This window comes from Schistocerca nitens, chromosome 8, assembly GCF_023898315.1.
Source record: "Schistocerca nitens isolate TAMUIC-IGC-003100 chromosome 8, iqSchNite1.1, whole genome shotgun sequence".
Lineage (NCBI taxonomy): Eukaryota > Metazoa > Arthropoda > Insecta > Orthoptera > Acrididae > Schistocerca > Schistocerca nitens.
The window spans coordinates 298,280,033-298,297,263 of NC_064621.1; the positions used below are offsets into that span (position 1 = coordinate 298,280,033).

The 17,231-nt window shown below is 41.4% G+C and overlaps 1 protein-coding gene across 1 annotated transcript in view; it reads left to right on the plus strand.

Moving 5' to 3' along the window:
• Positions 1-17,231, plus strand: part of LOC126198549 (uncharacterized) — a 78,549-nt gene that overhangs the window by 12,640 nt on the left and 48,678 nt on the right. Inside the window, exon 3 of the mRNA XM_049934971.1 lies at positions 11,132-11,406. Within this exon, the coding sequence (XP_049790928.1) occupies positions 11,132-11,406 (275 nt within the window). The remainder of the gene's footprint in view (positions 1-11,131; positions 11,407-17,231) is intronic.

Genomic DNA, 17,231 nt, shown 5'->3' on the forward strand with positions numbered 1-17,231 from the left:
CCAGTAGTGTAATTCAAATCATACAGTCCAGCACAGAAAAGCATAGCTTCACGTAGTATGTTACAGTTACCACTCACAGATGAACACAGAGCTACAGAATTACAGACAATCAAAAAGATAGAGTTAAGGAACAGCTACCAAGAACGTGATATAGTGAAATTGTACCATGCTATAAAGAAAAATATTAAATGAAAGAAAAACATTAGTAGATGCAAGCCAATAGGAAAAAAAGGTATACTACATTTACATACAAAAATCTAATAGGAGACTGTACAGCGAAATGTTTCCTAAGACAGACAGTTAAAGTAGCATTTCAAACTGACAACTATTAGAGATGCATTAATATACAAAGAGACTGCACATAAGGCCAGACACAGTAATTCGGATTATATAAAATGAACTGCCAGACTTGTCAGAGCATGTACATTAGCCAAACTGAAAAAGTGTTTAAAATACATTATAAGGAACATTGCAATCTAAATTTGAATTGTACAGCATTGGGTGAATGTTTGAGAACAACTAAACATACATTAGGTGAGATTCAACATAGTACGAAAATTATCCATGCAACAAATATAGGCAATATTTTGGAAGAATTGGAAATTTTTACAGGAAAGAAGAAAAATCCACAAAATTTACTAACCAAACAAAACTAGTTTAATTTACATGGGTTCTTTCAGTTCTTTGATGAAGTGCTGTAGATAAGCAACCAAAATATAATACCTGCTGTATTATCCTAACAGAAATATTTTTAAAAACTATAGTTTTGAATGCATGTTTGTAAAGATTTCTTCAAATGTAAATTTTTTATAGAGTATTTTAAAGATATTTTAATTTTTACAAATATACTCATGTTTTTTGAAAGATAAGCAGATGTGTACAAATCTGAGATGTCTATACACATGCACATAAAAGGGGTGATTAAAATGTAAATTTGTTTTCTGTTGTCGTAAATTATTTTTGGATACACTATACCATTGATGTTACAAGTATTGTTATACAGTCAAGTTGACCTTTGGCACTGTCAATGTCATCATTTACTACTGCATTTTAAAAGTAGGTTTAAATACTGTAGCACAACCAGTTTAATCTTTAGAGCTGTTAGCCAACTTTAAATGCAATCTTTAATGCTGTTGGCCACCTTTAAATGTAAGTTACCATACTAGAAATAGAATATATAATTTATGTAACATCAGTGTAAGGTTTCTGTATCATCCCTATTTGTATCTTTTACAGTGTATACGCTGATGATGCTTTCGTTCATTTGAAGAGTGAAACCTATAAATAAGAAATGCAAAGTGTGACATGTGGCAGTTTTAAAAACTTAGTTTCAATAGTCACTACCTCTGTAGGCATTGCCTGCTCTTACTATTGAGACCCTCTTAGATCTATAGAAATGACTGTTTCATTTTCAATGCAGTTGGGATTCTAATGTGGCTGCTGGTACATGGATTTTCTTATGAATGCTATAGGTAAAATAGTAAAGTACTTGGCAAGGGGTTATGTCATTAAGACCATGATAAAAAGAAAGAACATTGCACTTCTGAATGTTACATGTCTTGTATAACAATGAAGTTGAAGACATCATGGATAAATGCCAACCCTCAACATCTTTACACAAAGGCACTGCTAATGGATGATATGCAACTGAGGTTTAAAACTGCCATGCTTATGTCAGCATATATTGTTGCATTTCTTTTCGCAGCATAGTAATATGTTACTGTGCATATTTCTTATGTCCTTTCATAAACTTGATAATTGTGGAGTCCATGACAAATAATGCTACAAACATTAACAAAGTTGCATTCAATCCTCTTCATCCACTGATGTCAGACCTGACACCAGCTGGTTACCAAATCTGGATATTAAATTTTCACTTTGTACTCTATTGCTACTAGGTACAAATTCCTGCGATGTTACTGGGCCTATATTCGAAGGTGGGTTTTTCTTTTGATGACTTTCATTACCACTATTCCGATTACACTGGTGTACTCTAACTAGATTAGCCTCACATCTCTTAAAATTACTATTACTGCTATTGTTACTTCTTCGGTAATTCTGACTTTCACTTTGACGTACATTCTCATTCCGGTCTTTGTTTAAGGCATCAAGTGTGTCTACAGAGGATAACAATTCTTCTATGGTCTTCCATCTACTATATAATACATATTTTCTAGTGTAGAGAGGTAATCACCTTATTAAGATCCTAACTAACTCCCTCTTCCTCCATGGGTTTATCTAAGTACTTTGCCCATGTCAAATGCCAGTCCAAATACCTTCTCATTGTTCCCCACATACTGTTATAATACTTTGTGTCCCACAAATCAGATAATAATTTTTCTAGGGCACTCGCTAACCAATACTTCTCCTTAAACTTTTTCTGGAAGTTGGCCCAAGATGAAAAATTCTCAGTGATCACAGTGCCCCACTCTGAAGCTTCTCCTAAAAAGTACCCTACCATGAATTCTATCTTTTTTGAGTCTTCCCTGTTTTTTGGCAAGGCCTGGTTAAACCGTTTCAGAAAATGAGTTGGGTGTACATCCCTGTCTGGCTTAAATTTCTGAAATTGCCTGGATAGTCCAGAATTTGCTCCCCATTGTACGAGGTGCATTCAAGTTCTAAGGCCTCCGATTTTTTTTCTCCAGACTGGAAAGAGATAGAAACATGCGCATTGTTTTAAAATGAGGCCGTGTTCATTGTCAATACGTCCCAGAGATGGCTGCACCGTACGGCAGATGGAATTTTACCGCCAGTGGCGAGAATGAGAACTGTTTTAAATACTTAAAATGGCGACGTTTTCCTTACTTGAACAGCGTGCAATCATTCGTTTTCTGAATTTGCATGGTGTGAAACCAATTGAAATTCATCGACAGTTGAAGGAGACATGTGGTGATGGAGTTATGGATGTGTCGAAAGTGCGTTCGTGGGTGCGACAGTTTAATGAAGGCAGAACATCGTGTGACATCAAACCGAAACAACCTCAGGCTCGCACAAGCCGGTCTGACGACATGATTGAGAAAGTGGAGAGAATTGTTTTGGGGGATCGCCGAATGACTGTTGAACAGATCGCCTCCAGAGCTGGCATTTCTGTGGGTTGTGTGCACACAATCCTGCATGACGACCTGAAAATGCGAAAAGTGTCATCCAGGTGGGTGCCACGAATGCTGACGGACGACCACATGGCTGCCTGTGTGGCATGTTGCCAAGCAATGTTGACGCGCAACGACAGCATGAATGGGACTTTCTTTTCGTCAGTTGTGACAATGGATGAGACGTGGATACCATTTTTCAATCCAGAAACAAAGCGCCAGTCAGCTCAATGGAAGCACACAGATTCACCGCCACCAAAAAAATTTTGGGTAACCGCCAGTGCTGAAAAAATGATGGTGTCCATGTTCTGGGACAGCGAGGGTGTAATCCTTACCCATTGCGTTCCAAAGGGCACTACGGTAACAGGTGCATCCTACGAAAATGTTTTGAAGAACAAATTCCTTCCTGCACTGCAACAAAAACGTCCGGGAAGGGCTGCGCGTGTGCTGTTTCACCAAGACAACGCACCCGCACATCGAGCTAATGTTATGCAACAGTTTCTTCGTGATAACAACTTTGAAGTGATTCCTCATGCTCCCTACTCACCTGACCCGGCTGCTAGTGACTTTTGGCTTTTTCCAACAGTGAAAGACACACTCCGTGGCCGCACATTCACCAGCCGTGCTGCTATTGCCTCAGCGATTTTCCAGTGGTCAAAACAGACTCCTAAAGAAGCCTTCACCGCTGCCATGGAATCATGGCGTCAGCATTGTGAAAAATGTGTACGTCTGCAGGGCGATTATGTCGAGAAGTAACGTCAGTTTCATCGATTTCGGATGAGTAGTTAATTAGAAAAAAAATCGGAGGCCTTAGAACTTGAATGCACCTTGTAGGTCGGTTATTGCCTCACTGGTTAACACCATGTTAGAAGAAGTCACTTTTTTGTCTACCTTAACCTGGATAAGTTTGAATTCTTTGCCACAAACTATCTATGCCTTTCTTCATATCATTAAGTTCCAAAGCTAAATCTGAAGAAACGTTGTTAGGGGTTACCCTCTCGGCCACTTTTCTGTCTATCATCTCTTCTACTTGCTCCTCCCGACTGCTTATATTTAAGGTATCTGATGTCGCTAGTTTCTCTTTAAAATCCCTTTCCACGATATCAACTCGAGTGTTGACACATGAAATTAGCAACTGGACAAAAGGAATTAGCTTATCCTGTTTTTCAAAATTCTCCTTCGGGGTGTGCAACCTCTGATTTGCAACATCAAAGGTAACATTGCATATGCTTTGAAATGATCCTAATTTTTCGACAAGTTCGATTTCTACATTGTTACATTTATCTTCAATGTCAAATTCTAATTTTTTAGTTAAATCTTGAAGTTGCTCATCCTGTCTCTTGTTAAATTCAGCAAATAGTTGATTAATGTGAGTATTCAAAGAACTAGTGAGTTCACTCTTTAAATCTAACTTCAGATTTTCTACCTTTTTATTTAAAGAGTCAAATTCAGTCTTTAATAAAACTATATTTGCTGCTTGACTGTTCAAGGTTTCACTTTGAGCATCTAATTTTTCACTTAGAGTGGCTGAATCAGCCTTCTAGTCATCCAACTTAGCACTTTTGTCATCTAATCTAGCATTTAAGTGAGTATTTACTGAGTCTAACTTTAGACTTAGTCCTCTGATTAAATTTGCCACTTCAGTCCAGTCTGGTGTGTCCCTATTCACTATCATGGCCATGGCTGGTACTGAAGTTTGTTGCTATTCTTGATCCATAATTTTATTGATCTTAGACCTAGTAATCATCTGAAAGAAAATTCACCACTGAGTACAATAACTATGATAACAGTTTATCATTCAACCGTCTCCTCAGCTTTTACCAAATAATTATTGGTTTTCGCTCACCCGGCATAGAGTTCTAGCTGTGTTGGTGAGCGAATGTGTAATCAGCGCTGGTGGACAGCACTGGCACTGGCGGCATCAAATGTTGGTTTCAGCGTCGTCATTGGCAAGCGGACACGGAGTCAGCAGCGGTGAGCAAGAACTGGTGCAGTCGGCATCAGTGGCTGGTAACTGAGCCAGCGCTGGCGCAGTATATGTGTGTAAAGACTACATACTCTCCACACCAAATCTTCTTAGTTGAAAAGTTGAGGTCTTCTCTCCAGTTTTCTCCGCTATTACTTTCTCATGTCTTTTACTGTGTTGCACCCGCACTTTTCTCTCATTGGTTTATTGGACTCAATATGATTACTGGAAACAGTTCTCATATCTTGTTAGGCCTGGTTGCTATGGTAAACCCTAATATCTTCTTTCCGTTTCTGTCTTTAAATTCCCGTTTTCTTCGGGCCCTGTCATGGTCACCACATTCTAACGTGTTTTGGATGACACGAGACAGTGTGGTACTGAGGTGCAAGACTCACAGTCTCTCGCATTTGGCTTATGTATCGTGTTCACCCCATCTCTTCTCTGGCTAATCAGCTATGTTGATCTCCCAAAAGCTTCTTCTCCAAAGTCTATAGTGGATTACAGGAATTTATTAAGCTACTTCTCTATTCTTGAAATAATTTGTGTACTCATGAAACACTTTCAGTTTATTTTTCGTATATTTTCATCTCTCAACACAAAGCAACATTTACTCTTATTCACATAAGTAAGTACACTCTGACAAGCCAACTGGTGTCTTTAAATATCAGACTCGATAAAACACAAGTTCAGTATCATAGTAACAATCCAGTAATTTATGGAGATCAAATGCATCCTGCCTCCGGCAGAGATAAGACGTGGAAAAAAAAAAAGTCTCTAGTCTCAAGCTAGCCCAATACATGAATGTGCATAAAAAGTTATATTGAATTGTTCATTAGTCTTTTTTACAATCACCACAGACACCAACACATCAAAGAATACTACATAATTATTCCCGGAATTTTCATCACGTCTTCTGTGGCGCCGGCAGCAAACACCTGTCGTCATCAGTGACTCGCCCTTCTTACAGTCTTCTAATAATAAACTTCCAACCTGCACATAGAAACAGGGGGATCGATAGAAACATTCTCACTCTCCCACACTCGTACCTAAACTGTTGAGTGTTCAAGACGGTTGAAGGCCGAGTGTTTCTAGAATTTACACTGAAATTCTTGAAGCACTACAGGTTTTTGTCATTTAGACCACGATAAAAAGAAAGAACATTGCACATCTGAATGTTACATGTCTTGTCTAACAATGAAGCCGATGACATCATAGATAAATGCCAACCCTCACCATCTTTACACAAAGGCACTGCTAATGGATGATATTCAGCTGAGGTTTAAAACTGCCATAGGCCTATTTATGTCTGCATATATTGTCGCTTTTCTTTTCACAGCATTGTAATGTGCTACTGTGCATATTGCTTGTGTTCTTTCATAAACTTGAGAAGCGTGGAATCCATGACAATTTATGCTACAAACATTTACAAAGTTGCATTCAATCCTCTTCATCCCATTGATGTCAGACCTGACACCAGCTTTTTTTTTAATTTATTTATTTTTTTCGTACAACAAAGCCACAGGTACGAATGAAAACATGAAGTTGACCATTGTATCAGGCTGAACTGAAGCCTTTAACGTTTGTGTTCACTGCTTGTAAATGTCACCAGCTGTACAAGAGCAGTTCCACATAACAACTGACAGTAATCAGATCCAGGAAAACATAGATTGTTCATTCAGTATACTAGGTGAGTATACAGCAATAAGATTGAGAGAAGAGTAACCCACACTGTTAACACTGTATTATGTATGAAAGTATGCCTCATGGTTTATCCATGTGAAATGCTTCTGGTGACCTGAGGCAAGATACCAATATGCTCATCTGATCTGCTATCTCTGGAGGCTGCTAACAGTGTCTTCCTGCGATGGATTGGCTAAACTATATTGTCCTTGGACAGAGAGAGCAGAATGTGGAATGTATGGATTGGTGTATAAATATGATACATTTCCTTGATGAAAATATGACTGTGTCCTGATGGTTTATCTGATTGGGTTTTACCTTAATCTGAATCTACAATTATAGTGGGTGGGGCAAATAAAAGTGGCCTGGACGAGTGGATATAACTGGATGTGAATGCATGCTTATAACCACACCCTGTGACACACACACCACGTTTGCACCTGCCACATGATCTGCACTGGTTCAGAGCATGGCATAGGCTGTATCAATGTGAGTGGAGCAGTGCAAAGGAGACGATGGTACTCACAGAAGAGAAGTTGGTGTTCACTGTGGAAATTTACTTGACAACAAAGTCATGGAAATGGTGTGGTCACTCGTTTGCTGAGAAGTTCAGTGGTGCTGAAGTGCTAGCGAAGAGTGTGATGCAACACTTAGTCCAAAAACGGCATCACACAGGATCTGTTATGAACGAGTCGTAAAAAATTCCAAAGTGTGCTCACACACCAGAAAATGTGGGTGCAGTTCACCAGAAAATGCGTCAGAGCAATTTTCAACTTATGTTTTGATTTTTAAAAGTATTGGTTTTAAATAAAATTATGTTTTTGTGTGACTGTGAATGTATTCTTTAATGACGTGGAGGCCACTTTTATCTTTGACATAATAAATTAGTAAATATACTGTACATTAAAAGGCAGAAGTTGCCACTGTAGGCAACTTCGTTGCACTAATCTATTTATATTAATTAATATGGAAATTAAACATCCTCACTCATTACAACTGTGTACCAGACTGGGACTCAAAACTGGTTGCTTTTTTCTTTCACAGGCAAGTGCTTTGCCAACTGAGCTATCCGATTGTGACTCATGATCTGCCCACACAGTTTCACTTCTCCCATCACCTCATCTCTAACCTTCCAAATTTCGCAGGAGTTCTGCTACATGCTTGTGGGGCTAGCACTCCTGGAAGAAAGGATGTTGTGGACATATGGCTTATCCACAGCCTGGGGATTGTTTCCACAGATATGGGAATTACTTGCAATTTACTGTATACTGAAATAATGAAACAAACGACGGTAATTGCTCAACATATAGGTGAGGTGTATAATGTTCAATAGTCACATAAACAAGACTGTAAAAAATTCTGAGTGTTTTGTAAAAAGATTTTCTTCACACACACACACACACACACATGCTCACACACACACACACACACACACACACACACTAATGCATGACTACATTGTCCTCACTGACTGGATTATCTTGGTGCTACCATTTGACCAGGACAAAGTGTTGTGTTGAGTGAATCGAAAGGAGGCAGGGTGGGGTGAAGGGAAAGAAGGCTGATAGCTGGGCAGGATAGACAGTACGGAATAGGATAGGTATGTAGCTTTTGTGAATTACGTAGATGGGAACTGTCATTAATGTACATACATTGATCTCGTAGGTGGGTTGCCCAAAATTACTCCTAACCCCTGTTGCATGCCTCACCTCTCACTTTACCATTAATCTACACTCACACTTTTCTCTGTGTGGTCTCCCTCTTCTGCTGTTCTATGCTCCACCTCCTTCTCTATACTCTTTCTTTCCACTTCATTGTGTGCAACATCAACCTCCCTGTTTGTGTCAGGGTGGGCTCAGCGATGCCACATCACTATACCACTCCCCTGTTCTCTCTCCTTCCCAGTCATTTCCCTTCCTTCCCTCCATCACACCCTTCCCCACCCGACCACCTTGCTCTTCTCACTCACTTCTGACACAACCCCTCAGTACTGTCAGGCTACATCCCAGAGCGTATCCCTCTCTCAACTTCCAGCATATCCCTCTCTCAACTTCCAGCATCGTGCTACTTTAAAGATACCAACTTAAAAAACCACTACTCTTCCCGTCATGATGCTATTTTTGTAATTTACTGCCCCATTTATGTAACTTCACTGATTTCAGAGACAACTATTGGCAGTCTATAGGCTTTCCCAGTGAACAGAGTTCTCAGCAAATGGGTTTATTATACCATCCAGTAAGGGCTGTACCTCAATGACAGCCTGCATTGCTTTCAGTGAGAGCTGTTTGTATGATTGTGTGCTGTAAACTTTTGCTGATTTTCTACCATTCATGTCAGCCATACATTCATCTCTCCTGCAAAATCATTCATGATAGGTGTATTGTTGTATAGTCATTGTTCACACAGACTTCTGAAAACCCTAGATTCTTCAAAAGAACTCACATGTGAAACCACAAAGTCTGTACTCCATCCGGTTCATCGTAATATTTTTAGTTTTTACTGTGAATCTATTTTGAGCTTCTGACTACATTTCTTACACAGTAGTGGAATTTATTTATTGGAAATGAAGAATAATACTTAAAAGTTTTGAAAAGAATGACATTTTTTTGGAAGAATGCCTAAAATCAACTTACTGAGAGAATGAAGCAGTGTAATAAAATTAATTATCTTTAGATTAAATTTGAAATTCTGTGATATTTCTTTGAAAGATATTGTGTGATTCTAAAATCCTGTAAGTGACATGAAACAATTATAGGATCAAAATGTTGCTAAGGTGCAGTTGTTGTGTTTCATAAACACTGAAATTACCTTTCAAAAGTTATTAATCAGGTCCATCTGAATTTCAGCATGTTGCTCCTGTTTTAGAGGTACAGTATGGGTTAGTATTGATAATAGCAACACAGCAATTAGGACTCAGTCATACACATGGAAGCATCATGTTATAACAGTCCTCAGTGTGAAGTAATTGTTGGTATGTTTTCAGTGTCACATTTATGCTCAACCATGCAAAATTTTTGTAATGTTGTCAGTGATTAGCTACTTTTCCTCCTAGAATGCAACATATTGTCATCTCACACTAACATCCTTTGTTGTCTTTTACCTAGGATCCAGGATAGCTTTGGTAGTTGACTCCTGAATAACTTTGTTCCCTGGAATCACCATTTTATTGGAAGCTGATGCACCATCTCCACTCATAATTACTTCCAAAAACATAATGTTTGTAATGGCCTGACAGTTTATGTGGGCATTGCTGTTTAATGTCTACACTTCAGCTACTATTGCAAAATTTCTGTCCACTCACCTTTCGTCTTGTGTAGTTGTGTCCCTCTCACATAATCATAGGTCTGTTTATTACATGCATTATAACTGGAATGGGGATCTAGGATTCACTGAGTTTTCTGAATGACCCCATATTTTGCGGAGATGTCACAATATTTTTGTTGTCATGGTGCAATTTGTGCCACTCCACTTTGTTACAGTCACAACACAGTGCTTATACACAACCCAATTAGAATAAAAATGCACTTTGTACATGTCTCTCTCAGTGCACACTCCTGCTCAGAGTGACCTCGTTGCCCAAACTAATGCCACCAATCTGGTGTCAAGCTATTCTAGGTCATGTTCTCAACTTGTAACCAATCTGAGGGTAGGAAAGGCAATGTTTCCTAATAAGGATGTGCTCTGGATAGCCATTCACACAGAACATGATCATGATGCAATAGGAAATGCAGTAGTTTGGATTAAGTAGTATTGCTCCACATTACATTTTCCATAAGGACCAATTAACCACAAATAATATTACACAGGTTTTGAAAGTAAAATTTTTAACAGTTTTTGTATTTCTTACATCTGTTATCACTTTCAAAGCAGAAGTATTTGTATTATGAAAAGGATAAATTGCTACTTGCTATATAGAGGAGATGTTGAGTCACAGACAGGCACAATGGAAAGACTGCTTTTGGCCAAACGTTTTTCTTCCGAAATAGTCAGAAAACACGCACACCACTGTCTGACTGCCACTGGCCAGACTGGTCATGTGTACTTGAGTTGTGTGTGTGTGTGTGTGTGTGTGTGTGTGTGTGTGTGTGTGTTGACTGTTTCAGAAGAAGGGTTTTTGGTCAAAAGATTACATGCTTGGCAGTCTTTCTGTTGTACCTGACTGCAACTCAACATCTCCAATGTATGGTGAGTAGCAATCTATCCATTTCATAATATTGTCTGAAGTATTTGTTTGTTGATTTGCTTTTAGTTTATTACAGGTGTTAGGAGTGCATGTTAGGTGTGTCACCAGACTTTTTTTTTTACTATCTTCTCTTAGTAATATTTCATTTTTAGAGGCTGTAATAGCTTTTTTTTACTTTGTTTTAGCAACTCATCTGTTAAATTCTGTTCCCAGGTGAACAGGGGCTTGTTGAAGTATCTCTCATTGAACCTTCATTCAGCGTATGTGAATTTCTGTGAGTGTGTCCCAGACCCAAGTGACCCAGACCAGTATGTCCCATCCCGCCAAATGCTTCAGTATTTACTTGTACGAACTCAAAGCTTTGGGCAGTTGTGGTGCTATATAATTTCCCAGTGCGTAGAAGCAGGAAAGTATCTTAGAGCTCGCATGGAACTTGGACATAACTGGTGGGCTGCTGTGGTTGCACTGGGAATAACTAGTCGAATATGGTAACTATCGTTGTTCACTTACACTTATATATTATAAAACCTACATCATGTTAAAAACGAAGTGTTCATTAATGAAATCTTCTACCTCTGTAATATTGTAAGTCAGATTTGCATGATATTTATCAAATTAACACTGTGAATTTGAATTTCAGTAGTCCATAAATTCAGTGTAATACTTGACTCAACTGACAAATTCTGATTTCATTGTCGTAGAGTAAAGCCACAGAATTCTTAAACTTGACTGAACCGAAAAACTCCCCCCCCCCCTCCCACCACCACCACCACCACCACCACACACACAAACATGTCCTTGCTTAAGGTGCCAGATATAAAGATGAGCCAAAAACTTGAGACCATCTGCTTAATAGAATGTTGTTCCACCTTAGAAATGCAGTTGTACAGGGATCCTAAATGTCATGAATTCAACGAATCCTTAATAAGTTTCCAGAGATATGTGGTACCAAGTGTCTGTGCAGACGACATGCCTCATGGACTGGTGGTTTGAAGACTGAGAGCTGGGGTGCCTGATAACCCAGAAGTATTCATCAGGTTCAGATAAGGTGAACTGGTGTGCCAACACTTCAATGTGAGTTCATTTAGTGCTCCTCAAACAACAGTAGCAAGATACTAGCCTTATGACAGGTACTGTTATTCTGCTGGAGGATGCTATTACTGTTAGGGAAGAATAAAGTATGAAGGGGTACAGGAAATCTGCAATAATGTTCATAGTTCACAGCTGTTATGGTGCCTCAGATTGCTACAAGTCTCATGGGAGTCCAGGAAAATATACCCCATTGCTTAATACTACCTCCACCAGCCTGCATCTGTAGTGCAATGCATGTTTTGGGCAAATATTTCATGTGAATGACAATGTATACATGCATGGCCATCAATCTAATGTAACAATAAACATGATTTGTCTGGTCAGCAGATATGTTTCCATTGATTCATGGTCTAATCTTTATGATCTCATGCCCATTGTAATCATGATTCATGATATTGTTGTGCCAACTTGGGCACATACAAGGGGTCATCTGAAGTGGAACCTCATGTTCAACAGTGTGCGCTGAACAGTGTGCTTTGAAACACTTGTGCCAGCACCATATTTGCCACAAATTGCTGCCTAACCTGCATTACAGGCAAGTAGGTCTCCTAAGTCTATGTTCTTTGATGAGGTGTGGGTATCAACCCTCAGATGGCCTACTCGTGGTTTCGCCGTCCCTAAACTCCTTTCTGTAGTGACCTGTGTAAGATTCCACATCCATGATCCATGTAAGGCACATGGCAGAAATCACAAGATGCTAGCACTGAAGGGGCCTCCACTCTCAGATGCGCACACAGCCTCTCCATAGTGCACCATACTGGGCAGCCGACGGCTTATATAGTCTGTTCCAGCTGACCTCTCTCTGTCATATGTTGGCATGCAGCCAATGTATCTCAGACTAGTAACACAGCCACTATGTGACAAGTGTTTTCCTGTACCAGTATTCTTGAAGTAATAAAGTGTTGTTTGTGTTGTTATCTGTTTGTTTTTGTACTCAGAACACATAGGCAACAAATAGGGTCATTTCTCACATGTTTCATGGTGTGGTTGCTTTTTATGTTTGATTGTGACATTTTTCTTTTTGTGAAAGTTCTGCTTCAAACATTGGTGCAACAACAGACAGAACTTCTTACAGTCATGTGACAGGCTGTGACAGCGTTGTTATCTATCCCTTTGTCTCTGGCTATATTTCCTTCTCTATTCCCACTGTTGACAAGGTGGCAGAAGATTGGAAAATGTACAAACGCCATCTGCAGCAACATTTCCATGCCTTCGACAGTACGGATGTGGAGATATGTCATGCATTGTTTTTGTCATGGTGTTGGCTCCTTTGCAGAAGCCTTCTTCATTGTCTTTTGACAATTTACGCACATTGTTGCCTTCCTATTAATGCTGTCAGATGCACGTCGTGGATGCTAGGGTTGAATTCTACCAATGCAAGAAACAGTCCCATCAGTCTTATCATACCTGGGCCACGACTCTTCATGGCCTTAGTTGCAACTGCCATTTTGTCATGCTCAGTCAAAAGACGCTTATGTGTCTGCCATTGTTTGTGATGTTATAATCCACTCTGCCCGAGATAAGGAAATCTGGCAACAGCCCCTCTAATTAGAAAACACATCCCTCGTTGAGGTGTTGTCCATAACATAGTCGTATGAGGTCTCAGATGCCCCTGGTCGGCAGCTGGAAGCGTGATGTGACATCACGGTGGTACTGGGTGGCCCAGCTACGTCCACCACATCCATGGATGACGACTAAGCAGCTGTGCAAGCTGACCAACCTGGTGCCCTCAGCACAGCACATAAACAGCGTTCCAGCCGCTGCTCCTTATTGCCATTGTGTGCGTCTTGTTACTCACAACATCTTTTGGGCCATCTGTCATAAGTGTCAGAAAAAAGGCCACACTGTTGTAGTCTGCACTCAGCGGCGCAGAATGCAGTGTCAGAGAATATCCAGGAAGTGTTATTGTCAGGCCATTGCCGATCAAGAGTCCAACAAGCTTTTCATTGAGGTTTCGATTCTCTCATGGCAGCTTCACGTGCTGGTGGACACCAGCATAGCAGTTTCCCTGCTTAATGCTCAAACATATTCAGACCTCAGCTCTGCTTTGCTGTTGCCAGTAAACAGACACATTAGGGATATAGTAAACAGCACTTCCCATTGTTTGGTTATTCACAGCTGACATTACCTGTAGACCAGTAACTCGGTCTATTACCTTTCTTACTGTACATGGTGCTGGTTCAGTAAACCTTTTTGAGTTTGATGCCTTTCAGGCCTTTGGCTTTCCCATCATGGAATCCATACAGTTGGTATCTGCCAACGTCCCCTATCAGTCATTGAAATCTCTGTGCTCCGAATTTCAGGATATTTTTGCAGATGGCCTTGTGTGCACCACATACTTTAAAGCCAACATTATCTTGAAGCCATTTGCTCGTACTAGATTTTTTTGTGCTTTGCAGATTCTGATAGCGCCCCACGCACAAGTCAGGGTGGAGCTGGACTGGCTTGCATCTCTCGGGGTTGTGATTCCCATTTCCTCTAGTGAATGGCCACGTCCCTTGTTATCATGATGAAACCCCTCTAGTAAACTGTGACTTTTCATTGATTTGAAGGTCACTGTGAATTCACAGGCTGTGCTTGACACATACCCTTTGTCATGTCTGGAAGAGCTTTTTACATGCTTAGTCAGGAGTCAGTCCTTCTCCACACTTGATCTTTTTGAAGCATATCACCAGTTACCCCAGGATGAGGACTGCAAGTGTATCCTGGTTCTTAATAAGCCTTTCGGTCTGTATCAATTCCAGTGGTTAATGTTTGGCATGGCAAGTGCCCCTGCAATTTTTCATCACTACCTGGAACAGGTCACATTCAATATTCTGCACTGTTTCAGCTACCTGCATGATGACATCATAACCAGACATACTACAAGTGACCACCCACACTATCTCCAGACCCTTTTTGAAAAATTTCGGGCCATGGGTTGTTGCATTCTACAGAAGTCTAAATTTTTTCAACTCTCTCTGGATTATCTTGGCCACACCATATTGTGGCAGGGTATCCAACCCCTGGCGGTCTGGCCAAGGCCATTATGAACCTGCCACATCCCTCATCATTGCACAAACTGCAGGCTTTCATGGGTAAAATTAAAAGTTACCACCAGTTCAGTACCAGGCCCTCCACCATTACGTGCCCTCTGTATCTTCTTCTCCACAAGGAAGCTTCCTTTGTCTGGTCTCCAATGTGTGACCAGGTCTTTACCAAGCAGAAAGACTGTCTCAAGTCAGCACCGTGTTTAGCTACTTTTGATCATAACAAACCATTGGTTTTGGCTGTGGATGCCTCACAGTAAGGTGTGGGGGCAGTCATCACTCATTGGAATGCAGGTGGCTCGGAGCAGCCACTGGTGTCTGCATCAAAAACTCTCAATCCAGCACAAGCCCAATACTTTCAGGTCAAGGATGCGGTTCTGGGCATTGTGCATGTGGTCACCAAATTTCATGTGCTCTTGTATGACACCAAATTCCACAGGTTGCAGTGGTGGGCCTTGTTCCTCTCCAATTACCATTATGACATCCACTTGTGCCCCACTGGTCACCATGCCGACACGGATGCTTTATCCAGGCTGCCCATCAGTCCAGACCCCAAGTTTGATTTAGAGGAGCTTGTGTGTGTTCATTTGGAAATTGCCTCCTGCCAAGCGATAGACAGCTTTCTGATCACTAGTACCTGGGTTGCCAACGCCACACCTCTTTACAGGCAACACATCTCCCAGGGTGGACATTCCTAGAAGTTTGCAGCAGGAGTTCTTACAGCTGTTGAATGTCACTGGGGTGTTTCTTGCACCAAAGCCTTGGTTTGCATACATGGGTACTGGTCCGCATTGACCGGAAGCTGGAGCATTTGGTGGTTGTGTGTTCCAAGTACCCTAGTTAATAGGCGGCTCTCAAGGCTTCATTTTCCCCATAGCATCCAGCAACCCAGCACTAGGAACACACCATGTGAAGTTTGTGTGTCCATTTCTGAATGAATTTTGACTGACTGTCATTGACGTGTTTTTGTGTTTTCCATACATAGTGCGATGCTCCTCTGCTACTACCAAAACTACCATTCAGGCTCTTTCAAAAAATTTTTCTATGGAAGGCCTCCTGATTACTCTCATTTCTGACAATGGACCTCAGTTCCTGTACCAGGCATTTTGTGATTCCTTTGTGTGGCTGAGCATTGGCCATGTTCAATCCCCTCACTTTCACCTCCACTCTAACAGGGAAGCCAAGGGTGTGGTTTGCACTTGTAAGACCCAGATGAAAAAATATCTGCAGGACTTTCCCATTGAGGAGGCATTATTGTTTTTACTGACAGCCCACCAGATGACTCCTATTGGTTCCCATAGCCCTGCTGAGCTTCTCCATGGATACCAGCTGCGGATGCTACTGCACCTCTTCCATCCGGGATCTTGCCCACTGTCATGTTCCACTGCACCGCACTTTCCACCAGGGATGGCAGTCTGGGTGTGTGGTTTTGGTCAGCAACCCCACCAGTTATTGCAACCATAATGTGTCAAAACAGCCGCCGTGTCTACTCTCTCCATATGGCTGACTGGGAGGTATGGCACCATCAAAGTCAGCTCTGAGTCAGGGTAGGCACCCACCCATCTACCACAGCTGCACCACCGCCTTTCGTTGATACCCCAGTCGCTGGCTGCTGCATATCTGCCAATGTTCCAGCGTCTGTTTACACCTGTGTCCGTGCCACCCAGTGAGCCTACGACATCACAGCCTCTGGCAGCAGTTCCAATACCCCTCTAGCCAGTTGACGCACCTCTTACTGGTTCAATGCCTCTTGTGGGGCCTCAGCCTGCAATGGAGTCACCTCCACTTTCCCCACTGCCACTAGAAATCACCATGGATCCTGGCTTGGACTGCTCATTGCCAGTCCTGTCGTCCTGTGCTTACACGGGGACATTATGGTGCTGAACGTGCCGACCACTTTCGCCCATATTCCGAGGTCTTTGCTGACCAGTAGCTGCTCTCCTCTCAGGCCTCCATGGATGTGGGCACCATCTCCACATTGCTGCCATCCACTTCTTGCCTGGGGAAACAGCACCACTCTGCTCCACACCCACAATCTGAGCACGCAGGTGTACGGCGCACCACAGAAGTTGCAAGACACTAGCACCAGCAGAGGCCTCCATTCTCAGAGTTGCTTCCAGCATCTCCATAGTGCACTCTACCAGCTGGATGGCTTATAGGGTTGGGCCCAGACCACCTCACTGTCAGTCATA